This window comes from Sus scrofa, chromosome 9 (genome assembly GCF_000003025.6).
Source record: "Sus scrofa isolate TJ Tabasco breed Duroc chromosome 9, Sscrofa11.1, whole genome shotgun sequence".
Lineage (NCBI taxonomy): Eukaryota > Metazoa > Chordata > Mammalia > Artiodactyla > Suidae > Sus > Sus scrofa.
In genome coordinates this window covers 63,811,546-63,824,242 of record NC_010451.4, presented here as the reverse complement: position 1 = coordinate 63,824,242, position 12,697 = coordinate 63,811,546, and the positions used below count along the sequence as shown (strand labels likewise).

General features: G+C 34.4%; 1 protein-coding gene across 5 annotated transcripts in view; it reads right to left on the bottom strand.

Annotated features, from left to right (window-relative positions):
• Nucleotides 1-12,227, bottom strand: part of FMO2 (flavin containing monooxygenase 2) — a 45,593-nt gene extending 33,366 nt beyond the window's left edge. For all 5 annotated transcript variants that reach the window (XM_021063190.1, XM_021063191.1, XM_021063189.1 and 2 more), the window contains exons 1-2: nt 12,085-12,227; nt 11,581-11,751 (exon numbers count right to left, since the gene is read on the bottom strand). In XM_021063190.1, the coding sequence (XP_020918849.1) occupies nt 11,581-11,712 (132 nt within the window). In that variant the 5' untranslated portion in view covers nt 11,713-11,751; nt 12,085-12,227. The remainder of the gene's footprint in view (nt 1-11,580; nt 11,752-12,084) is intronic.

Genomic DNA, 12,697 nt, shown 5'->3' with positions numbered 1-12,697 from the left:
GTTATGAACATGTGAGTGTATATATCTTTTCTAATCATTGTTTTTGCTATGTTGGATATATACCTAGGAGTGGAATTGCTGATTCATATGGTAGTTCTATTTTTAGTTTTTTGAAGGACCTCCATACTGTTTCCATTGTGACTGCACTATATTACTTTTTTTTTTTTTTTTGTCTTTTGTCTTTTTAGGGCTGCACCCAAGGCATATGGAGGTTCCCAGGCTAGGGGCTGAATCGGAGTTATAGCTGCTGGCCTACACCACAGCCACAGCAATGCCAGATCTAAGCCATGTCTGCAACCTACACCATAGCTCATGACAACGCCAGATCCTTAGCCCATTGAGCAAGGCCAGGGTTCGAACCTGTGTCCTCAGGGTTACTAATCAGGTTCGTTTCTACTAAGCCACGGGAACTCCTAGGTTGTCTTTTTGTTTTGTCAAGAATTTTCCTTTTCTGTGCTAAAGCCTTTAAATTCAATTAGATCCTATTTGTTTATTTTTGCTTTTATTTCTTTTGCTTTAGGAAACAGATTGAAAAAATATTGCTATGATTTATGTCAAAAAGTATTCTGCTTATGTTCTAAGAGTTTTATGGTTTTAGGTTTTACAGTTAGGTCTCTAATCCATTTTGATTTTACTTTTATATAGGCTATGAGGAGAAGTTCTAATTTCATTGTCTCACATAGCAAATTTGACAGAGGATTGAAACTTCAAATAAACATGGCTAAGGATAAAATCAACTAAATAGTGTTTAATATGCACAAATGTGAGTTCCTATAATTAGGAACTGAATCATAATTTGTTCAAATGAAAAATGTACAGGGGTTTTAATTGATCCCAAGTTCTGTATAAATGATTAGAGTTATGTGATTTGAAATATGACAGTGAACCTATGTAAGTTTAATCTCAATATTGTGGCTGGCTCTAATCGCAATATTGTGGCTGGCTCTAAACCTATCATCTACCATGGGTCACTATGGGTAAGCCATTTATCTTTGGTGTTCTCATCTTAGTTGGAATTAATAATAACTAAGTTAGGGAGTATTGTGAATACAAAATGAGAATTCATATGAAGATAATTACCTAATAGATTTTTTTTTCAAATACTGAAAAAGCTAGTGCAGCATTAAACTGTTTTAACAGAGGTGTCCAAATCAAGTGAACCATAAGCTGTAGTAGGCAATTGCCAGACCCATTGAGTATAAATTTTTTGAGGGCAGTGATTATGAAGATAATTACTTCTTCATTATCTAAAGCAGTGCCAAGCACCTCTTTGGTTCTGAAAAATATATATGTTATGAAGATGGTTTGAAATATTGAGTCTTGGGGGAGTCACATTTTACGAGAGAAAGTGATATTTAAGGTTGAGTCTAGAGGAAGGAAACAAAGGTGAAGAGATGTTTAGGAACTATTACATGAAGATTAATTAAAATAATTGAGAATATGGAGCTGGGAAAAGACATTTATGTCCAAATGTGAAAGAAAGAAAAAAAACAACAACGTATATTGGTAACTTCCACATGAGCACATGTATTAGAAACAACAAAGGAGGCAGAGCAAGTTAGTGGCTGAAGGAAGATCATGCTCTCCTCTCTCAATACCTCAGTAAAGCTATTAAGTGTGAGGTCTCAGGCATCTTAACAGACCTTAATTTTTGTTCTTTTTCCACTACATATGTTCCCCTGGGCAAGCTCTTTATCCCAAGTCTTAGTTTCCTCTTCATGTGTAAGTGGGGATGATCATAACACCTACTTCCTAGGAGTACGTGAAGAAAAATGAGATGATGTGTGGCAAGTACTTCCCATTGCCACAAAATACAAAAAATGTTAATTACCTACCCTCACCATGTTCCAAAGCTGCCACTAGGAGGTGCTAGAGAACCTTTGGGAAGAATTCAGCACCATCTGAGATGGGCATGGGACAGAATTCTTAAATTCTGCTTTATTGTGCCATCACTAACTGTGTTAAATAATCTTTAAAAATTGTGTGTAAATGTAGAAATTAAAGAATAACCTATTTTCAAATTGATTCTAGATTAGAGTTCTGAAGAGGTGAAGTTTCCCTCAAAGTGGGTATGGAGGCTCTCAGTGTCTTTTTTAGCACTTCCTCCCTTTGGCAATACAATCACCTGCAAATCAAGACCTTTGCATGATCCTATTGGCAGCCTGTGAAATTTTGCAGTGAGGACTTCTTTGTCATCTTTAGGTAGAGAAACTGCTTACATTTCTCTATTGGATATAGTTTTAGGAGAGGTTTGCAATGTGATATTTTTACAAGTTCTAGGGAGTTGTATACTTAAACCATTTATATCTACATAAGCCTTAATTCAAGTTTTAATCTAACTTTTCTAGCCCATAGGATGTATCTCATATGAAATTTTAGACACTAGGAATATAATAGCAGGAGAAATATTTGGGGGCCAAAACAATCTTCTTGGAATTCATCAAATTCATGTAAAATTTGAAGTATAATTGACATAAAACATTATATTAGTTTCAGATATATAATATAATATTTAACATTTGTTATCATTTGTATGCATTGTGAAATGATCACCAGTGTCTATGTCCCATCTGTCACAACACAAAGTTATAAAGTTTTTCCTTGAGATAAGAACTTTTAAGATTTACTTTCTTAGTAACTTTTAAATTTGCAATACAATATTATTGTTTATAGTTATTATGCTCTTTGTTATATCCTTATGACATTTATAACTGGAAATTTTTGCCTCTTTTTTTAGTTTTTCTTCATTTTTATTTTTTCAAAAATTTTTATTTTGGTTGATTTACAATATTCTGTTGATTTCTGATGTACAGCAAAGTGACCCAGTTATACAGACATACGTATTTCCTTTTTTATATTATCTTTCATTGTTTGCCTTTTTAGATTCCACATGTAAGTGAAATGATTGTGGTATTTGTCTTTCTCTGACTTATTTTTACTTAGCGCAATACCCGCTAGGTCCATCCACATTACTGCAAATGGCAAGATTTCATTCTTTTTAAAATAAAACTCAGTATTCCAACATATACCACATCTTCTTTATCCATTCATCCCTTGATGGAAACATACATTGTTTCCCTATCTTGGCCATTGTAAATAATGCTGCAATGAAGATAGGGTGCATATATCTTTTCCAGCTAGTACTTTTGTTTTCTTCAGATAAATACCCAGAAGTGGAATTCTTGGATCATTTAGATGTTTTATTTTAATATTTTGGGGAACCTCCATACTGTTTTCCATAGTGACTGTGCCATTTTACAATCCACCAGCAGTGCACAAGAATTTCCTTTCCTTCACGTTCTTGCCAACCCTCGTTATTTCTTGTCCTTTTGATAAGAGCCATTCTGAACCATGGGAGGTGAAATTTCATTGTGTTTTTGATTTGCATTTCCCTAATGATTAGTCACATTGAACATATTTTTATGTGCCTGTTGGTCATGTGGATGTTTTCTTTGCAAAAGTATCTATTCAGATTCTCTGCCCATTTAAAAAATTTTGATTTTTTTGTCTATTTTTTTTATTGAGTTGTATGAGTGTTTATATATTTTGGATATTAAACCCTTACCAGATATATGATTTTCAAATATCTTCTCCCATTCAGTGGGTTGCCTTTTTATTTTGTTGATGGTTTCCTTCACTGTGCAGAAGCTTTTTATTTTGATGCAATTTTTTGTTAAAATTGTTTTTGAATCAGAACCAAAAAAATCATCAAGACTGATGTAAAGGAGCTTACTGCCTCTGTTTTCTTTTAGGAGTTTTATAGTTTCTGGTGTTATGTTCAAGTCTTTGATCCATTCTGAGTTAATTTTTGTGTATGGTGTAAGATAGTGATCCAATTTCAGTCTTTTGCAGTGGATATCCAGTTTTCCAACACCACTTATTGAAGAAACTATTCTTTTCTCATTGCATATTCTTGACTCCTTCATCATAAATTGACCATTTGTGTGTGGGTTTATTTCTGAGCTCTTTGTTCTGTTCAGTTAATTTATGTGCCTGTGTTTATGCCAATGCCATGCTATCCTGTAGTAGTTTGAAACCAGGGAGTATGATGCCTCTAGTTTTGCTTTTCTTTCTCAAAATTGCTTTGGCTATTTGGAATATTTTGTGGTTCTAAACAAATTTTGGGATTGTTTGTTCTTTTTCTTTGAAAAATACCACTGGAATTTTGATAGGGATTGCACAAAATCCTTAGATTGCTTTGAGTAATATGAACATTTTAATATTAATTTTTCCAATATGTGAGCATGGGATATCTTTCCATTTATTTGTGTCATCTTCAATGTTTTTCATGAGTGTCTTACAGTTTTTAATGTACAGGTGTTTCAATTTCTTGGTTAAATGTGATCTTAGGTATTTTATTCTTGGCGATGTTATTATAAATTGGATTTTTTCTTAATTTCTTTCTAATAATTCATTCTTTGCATATAAAAACATACAGATTTCTGTATAATAATTACTCAGAACTTTACTGAATTTGTTTATTAGTTCTAACATTTTTTTGGTGGAGTCTTTTAGGTGTGATATATACATACACAAACATATATACTCTATTCTATATAAAATCCTGTAATCTACAAATAGTTACAATTTTACTTCTTTTCCAATTTGGATGCCTTTTTTTTTTTTCTTTTTCCTAACTAATTGATCTAGTTAGAACGGTACAATGTTGAATAAAAGTGGCAATAGTGGGCATCCTTGTATTGATTTTAAAGGAAAAGATTTCAGCTTTTTGCCATTGAATATGACATTAGCTCTGGGCTTGTCATACAGCCTTTATTATGTTCCATCTAATCCCACTTTGTTGAGAGTTTTTATGATAAATGGATATAGAATCTTGATCAAATTTTTTCTGTATCTATTGAAATGATCATATCATTTTTATTCTTCATTTTGTTAACTGATTGATTTGCATATGTTTAACTATCTTTAGATTCCTAGGATAAATCCCACTTAACCATAGTTTATGATCTTTTTAATATATTGTTGAATCATTGTGCTAATAATTTATTTGAGGATTTTTGCATCTATGTTTATTTGGGATATAAGTCCATAATTTTCTTTTCTTTTCTTTTTTTTTTTTTTTTTTTTTTTTTTTTTTTTTTTTTTTTTTTTGTGGAGTTCTTGTCTGGTTTTGGTATCTGGTTTTGGCTGAGGTCAGCACTACCCTGATACCAAAATGAGTTTGGAGGTATTCCCTTCTCTTACATTTTTCTTTGGTAGAATTTGAAAAGAATAGGTATTAAATATTTTTGGAATGCTTTATAGAGTTTACCTGTGAAGCCATTTGGTCCTGAACTTTTGTTTTGTTCACAGTTTTTCTTTTTAAATACTGATTCAATTTCCTTACTACTAACCAGTCTGTTCAGATTTTTTGTTTCTTTATGATTCACTCTTGGAAGAATATGTTTCTAGGAATTTATTCATATTTACTAGTTTGTCCAATTTGTTGGCATATAATTTATTCACAGCAGTTTTTAATAATCCTTTATACTTCTTTGATATCAGTTGTAACGTCTCTTTATTTTTAACTTTACACATTTGAGCCCTCTTTTTTTTTCTTAGTGAATTTTAGCTAAATGTTTGTCAATTTTATTTTTCAAAGAATCAGCTCTTTTGTTTATTTTTCCTATTGTCTTTTCAGTCTCTCATTTATTTCCACTCTGATCTTTATTATTTCTTTTTTTTCTACTAACTTTGGGTTTCATTTGCTCTTTTTTTTGTTGTTGTTCCTTTTGGTGTAAAGCTAGATTGTTTATTTGAGGTTTTTCTTGTTTCTTGAGGTAGGTCTGTATTTCCATCTTAGTACTGCTTTTGCTGCATCCCATCGGTTTTGGTATGTTATATTTTTGTTTTCATTTTCCTCAAGGTATTTTCTGATTTCTCCTTTAATTTCTTCATTGACCCACTGATTATCAGTAGCATGTTTGATTTCCACATATTCATGATTTTTCATTTTCTTCTTATAGTTGATTTCTAGTTTTATGTCATTATGATCAGAAAAGATGTTTGCTATAATTTCAGTCATCTTAAATTTATTGAAAATTGTTTTGTGGCCTGACATATGATCTATCTTGGAAAATATCCCATATGATCTTGAGAAAAATGGGTATTCTGCTGCTTTTGGATGGAATGTTTCATATATATCTTTTAAGTCTCTGATTTAATGTATTATTTAAGGCCAATATTTTCTTACTGCTTTTTCTGTCTGGATGATCTATCTATTTATATAAGTGGGGTATTAAACTCCCTAGTATTACTGTGCTGTTGTAAATTTTTTTCCTTAGATCTGTTAATATTTGCTTTATATATTTAGGTGCCCCTATGTTGGGTGCATAGATATTTACGAATGTTATATAATTGTTTTTTTTGTTTGTTTTTGCTGGATTGACTCTTTATCATTATGTAATGCCCTTCTTTGTCTTTTATTATAGTCTTTGTTTTAAATTTTATTTTTTCTGATATAGGTATAGGTACCCCAGATTTTTAGTTTCCATTTGCATGAAATTTATTTTTCCATCGTTTTACTTTTAGTCTGTGTGCATTCTTGCATTTAAAGTGATTCTCTTGTAGGCAGCATATAGATGGGTCTTACTGTTTTATCCATTCAGTTACTTCATGTCTCTAAATTGGCCAATTTATTTATAGTTACAGTAATTACTGATAGGAATATATTTATTGCCATTTTAAAATTGTTTTCTGGATGTTTTAGTTCATCTCTGTTCCTTTCTTCTTCTCTTTTTCCCTTTGTTTGATGACTTTCTATAATGTTATGCTCAGGTTCCTTTCTCATGATCTTTTCTGTATCTACTATAGGATTTGCATAATGGTTATTGTGAGGTTCACATATAACAGCCTGCATATATAATGATCTGTTGTAAGTTGACAGCAAGTTAAATTTGAACACATTCTAAAATTCTACATCTTACCCCTTCCTCCACATTTTATGTTTCAATGTCACATTTTATATATTTTTATTTTGTGTATCCTTTAACTAATTATTGCAGAGAGTTTTACCACTTTTCTTTAAAATTTTTTTCTGAAATTGAGACATTTGATATATAATATTATGTAAGTTTCAGGTGTATACCATAGCGATTCCCACAATTTTTAAAGATTATACTCCATTATAATTATATTTGCTACATTCCTTATATTGTACAATGTAAGCTTGCAGTTAATAATTTGTACCTCTTAATTCCCTACCCTATTTATTTATTTATTTTGTCTTTTTAGGGCCACACCCATGGCATGTGGATGTTCCCAAGCTATGGGTCCACTTGGAGTTGTTAGGGGTCCAATTGGAGCTGTAGCCACTGGCCTATGCCAGAGCCACAGCAATGTGGGATCTGAGTTGTGTCTGCAAACTACACCACAGCTCATGGCAACACTGGATCAAGTGTTGCACTGAGCAAGGCCAGGGATTGAACCTATGTCCTCATGGATGCTAGTTGGGTTTGTTAACCACTGAGCCTTGATGGGAACGCCTCAATCCCTACCCTTTCTTCCCCTTATGCCACCCCAGTGGTAACTACTAGTTCTCTATATCTGTAAACTTATTTGTTTGTTATATTCACTATTTTGTTTTATTTTTTAGTTTCTGCATGTAAGTGATGGCATGCAGTGTTTTTCTCTGTCTGACATTTCTCTTAGCCTAATACCTTCTGAGTCCATCCATATCTCTGCAAATGACAAGATTTTATTCTTTTTATGGCTGAATAATATTCTGTTGTGCCTCTTCCTCTCTCTCTCTCTCTCTCTCTCACACACACACACACACACACACATATTATTTATCCATTCATCTGTTGGTGGATACTTAGATTGCTTCCATATCTTCGCAATTGTAAATAGCACTGCTATGAACATTGGGGTGCATGTGTCTTTTTGAATTAGTGTTTTTATTTTTGCTTTGTTTTTCAGATAAATACCCAGGAATGGAATTGCTGGGTCATATGGTAATTCTATTTCTAGTTTTTTTGTGAAACTTCTATACTGTTTTCCACAGTGGCTATATCAATTTTCATTCTAAGTATACAAGTGTTTTCTCCACATCCTCCACAAACAACCAACATTTATTATTTGTGGGGTTTTTTTGGCTTGTTTTTTGTTTTTGTTTTTGATGATAGCCATTCTGATAGATGACTGTTTCCTTCTTCAGGTTAGGGATATTTTCAGCCATTATTTCTTCAAGTAAGTATTCTGTGCCTTTCTCTCTCTCTTCTCCTGGGACCTCTATAATGCAAATGTTACTCCATTTGATATTGTCCCATAGGTCCCTTAAGCCATCTTCACTCTTTAAATTCTTTTTCTTTTTGCTGATCTGTTTTGGTGAGTTCCACAGCCCTGTCCCCCAGATCATTAATTTTTTGTTTACTTCATCTAGTCTGCTGCTGAACTCTCTAGTGTATTTTTTAGTTTAGTTATTGTATTCTTCAATTCTGTGACTTCTCTTTTGCAATTTTGTACATCTTCTATCCCTTTGCTGAAGTTCTTTCTGTGTTCATTCTTTTCCTGATTTCAGTTGGCATCTTTATGACCTTTACCTTTAATTCTTTTTATATAAATTATTTATCTCTGTTTCATGAAGATTTTTTCTGAGGTTTTTATTGTTCTTTCATATGGAGCATATTCCTCTATCTCCTCATTTTGCTAGGCTCTCTGTGTTTGTATCTATGTATTAGGTGAAACAGCTATCTCTCCTAGTATCGAAGCAGTGGCCTTGTGTAAAAGATGAAACTTATCATTTAACTTTGCCATTTATCATTCAACTCTTGGTTGTCTCTCAAGCCTTCCTGATTGTAGTCTGATTTAAAAAAAATAGGTTCCAGTTGTTGAGGTGCCAAGAACTCTCTCTCTCTCTGATTTTCTTTTTTTAGACTGGGGTGGGGGTGGGTATTGCAGAACACAATCCCTGTACTGGCCTCCAGAGCCAGGCACTCTAGTGGCAGCCACTGTGTTGTTTGTACATGCCTACCAGTTTTGGTGGGGCGCTGGGAGTGGCTTGGGGACAGGGTACTTGCTTGGCTATCTTTGGTAGGACCAAGAAAGCAGTGCAGGGGCAGGGCACATCAACCAGTGCTAGCAGTAAGAGGAAGAGTGCAAAAATAGTGCCTGCTAGTGCTGGTGCTAGCAAGGTAGGGAGAATATAAAGATGGTGCTCACCAGTGCCTCCATCTCCATTGATAGTCCAAAAAAGTTCTCCAAGACCAGTAATTTAATCTTTTTCACAAATATTCTAGGCACTTCCCAAACTGCTGTTTTTGTGTGGGGTCCTAGGATGAGTGAGTCTATGTGCGAGTCCTTTAAGAGCAGAATCTCTTTTCCTTATAGGTCTAAAGTTCCTTTGGATGCAAACCCTTTTAGTTTTCAAAGCCAGACATTTTGGAGGCTCATCTCTCCAGTGCAGGTCTCAAGGGCTGGGGAGCCTGATACAAGGCATAAACCCCTTGCTCTTCAGAGAGAATCTCTCTATTCATGAGACCCCTCCCACTTGTGGATTGCATTGCCAAGGGTAGAGTTTGTGGCAAGATCGCATCTCTATCTCTCCTACCCATCTAAATGTGGCCCCCTTAAATTTTGTTGAGGAGGAGCTATTCAGCTTATTTTCAGATACTTCACAGAGGGAAATCCATATGTAGCTATGGATTTGTTGTGAGTTCAGAATCTTCCTACACTGCCATCTTGTACCCTTCAACCCACCAAGCCATACTTTTGACAGATCATCCCAAAATAATTCTTACTCTTCTGCTTCCAGGTTAATGATAATTAAAATAAGGGTCATTTAGCTCTTCAATATTAAATCCAAAATCAGGTAATAAAACAAAGTAATGACAAATTTATCATTAAACAGAATTAGTTGAAATTTCATGTTTCTTCCTTAGGTGAAAAAAATCTACCTGGTGAGGGGGTGGGGGAAGATCCCAAATGAAATCTCTATGTGAATCCAGAGTGAACAAAATAACACATCTTTGTTTAAGACAGGAATGACCATTTAGTCACATTGCCTTCTTAGGTAAAGCTATTATGATTCTAATGATCAGTTCTTTGTAAGGAATGAATGTGATTAAAGCTGTTTTACCAATTTCCTCTTGGCAAAGTTGTTTGTTCATATAAGGATCAACTTCTCCATCATTAGCTAGGAGTGTGCTTAAATGGTTGAATAAACAGATTTTTTTTTTTTTTTTTGGAATTTGAGCAATGTTTGTCAAACTCATCTCATCATAGAATTCACATGGGACTCTTGTTAAAAACAGATTTCTGTTTCTCAGAAGATTTTGATTCAGGAAGTCTGGGCTGATGTTCAAGAATCTGTATCTTTAAGAAACCCTCTAAGTGTGTCTTATAATTATATACATTTAGGAAACCTAAAGTTAGAAAATTTCTTTTGGCATGAGATTCTGTTTGTGCTAGGAAAGCACATATACTAGATGTTCTTGCCACCTCCCGAATGGTCAGCTTGTAGGGAGAGCCATTTGGTTGGTTCCTGCTGATATGAAAGTCTGCTTTTATGCACTCACATCTTTCACATCTGTCTGGAGTGTTCCCACCTGTTTTAACTTCTCACTTGGATATGCCTGATACATAATCATAGAGTTCTTAGATGAAATTTTGTTTTAATCTTTTTGAGCAAGAATGAAAGTTAGGGTTATAAGTAGGGGCTGGGCTGCTTGGGAGTCATAGAGACCCAGGTTTAAAAGTCAATTCCTGTATCACCATGACCAAGTCTCTTAACCTCCCTCAGTTTCCGTTTCATTTTCTATAAAATATAGATAGAGTTATTGTAGCTAATATTCATTGTACTCTCAGTTCTTTACATGAATTCTTTCCCCTCACCTTCAAAATAGAACTATGAGATAATCATTCTTTTCTATAATTATTCTCATTATACAGCTGAGAATGCTAAGGCACAGGAATGTAAATAACTTGTCCACTACTCTAAGCTAGGAGGTGGCAAGCTAGTTACTTACTTAAAGGATTATGGGATGAAATTATTATAAATCTTTACAGCTGTCTATCTTTTTATATTTTTAATTTTTATACAAATTCCAAAGGGGCTAGCATTATCAATATTTGGATTTGGCCCATAGAATAAATTTGATGAATAAAATATATTTAATAATATACTTAAAAAGTTCCTAGAGTTACACTTGAAGGTCATCAGAAAGCCAAGCAAACAAACATGGTTTGTCAGAAAAAAAAGTCAACAACAATAAGAGCTCACTCTCTAAAAAAACAAGTTTTCAGTGGTTAGAAGTGGTGTCCTAAATAGAATGCCTATCACTTCTATTTTTGTAAAATGCTCTCTAATATCAGTGTTTTGCTTTGAGAATAACAAAAAAGTTTGGGCTGCAAGGCAATTGCTGGATCTATAAGAAAATGTTCTTTACAGCCTGAGTTGGCCACCTGGGTGAGGATGGTAATGATCTGGGAACACTAGCCTGTTTCTGCATTTCTTTATAGCAGTGTGAGATAAATCTTATCAAAGCTGCTTTGGAAATCCCTCGATAAGGCACACCAGTAGTATGATTCGCCCTACAAGAGCAGCACAACCTGCTAAAGAAACAAGAAGTTCTCACTCACTTTGAAGCGCCACAGCCCTCCAATATCTTCAGTCTGCTCAAAGCAGGTGGGTTCAAGTCCCTCATCCACGCAGCACTTCAGAGAGATCAGGCCACTGACTCCAGCTCCAATCACTGCCACCTTCTTTGCCATGGTATCTTGTCAAGGAGTTGATCAATTAATGCTGCTTCACTGAGGCAAAAGGTAAGAGAATCCTTAAAGTGTGGACAGAAATTGGCTTTAAATGTGGTAGCAGTAGTAATTTAATAAGCAGCACTGATTGAATAAAATGCCTTACCAGTCAAATCCCAGTTTCCTCTTTCCCTTGAAAGAAGCTAAGTTGTGTCATGAACCTTGCTGCAAACCTTGTTTACTATGCCTTGACTTAACATTTAAAAGCAACCATTTAACAAAGCCAACACATTCAATAACATAGTAGTAGGGATTTGAGCCAAATCTTCAGTTACATTCTTCAGAGTGCTGAGCTTTTTCTTTTCACCTGCTTTCCCCACCTAGCATCCTTACCTCAGTTTTTGCCCTTTAGTGCCTTCTCTGACAGTAGTTTCGTGTGTTGGTTGTGTGCTGGGAGGCAGTTGGAAGCAGTTTAATACTTGGAGGAGGCTGTGAGAAATGGGAGGAGCTCTCATTCTTCCTCTGGCATTCTGTCAGCTGAAATTCCAAGGTCTTTGTTAAGAGTCCTGAAATTAATTAAGGGCCTTGTGTTCTGAGGTCCAGGGTAATCATAGAATGTCTTTACAGTTAAAAATATTGTACACATACACATATATCATACGTCCTTTCTATAATGGATGTAACCAATGTTCATTAACAAGTTAGCAACTATGGACAGATAAAAAGAAATTAAAATTATCCTTTATCCCACCATACAGACATCACTATAACTACGGATGACATTTTTGTATATCCTTCTTTATATGTGTATACAGACATACAAACAAAACTAGAAAGTATAATTTCCAACTTGATTTTTCACTTTACAATTTCTGCAATAGCTTTATGTCTATAGCAGTTTTTTTTTTTTTTTTCCTGCACCTGCAGCATGGAGAAGTTCTCAGGCCAGGGATCAAACCCTTGCCACAGCAGTGACCCTAGCCACAGTGGTGGTGACAATGTGGGA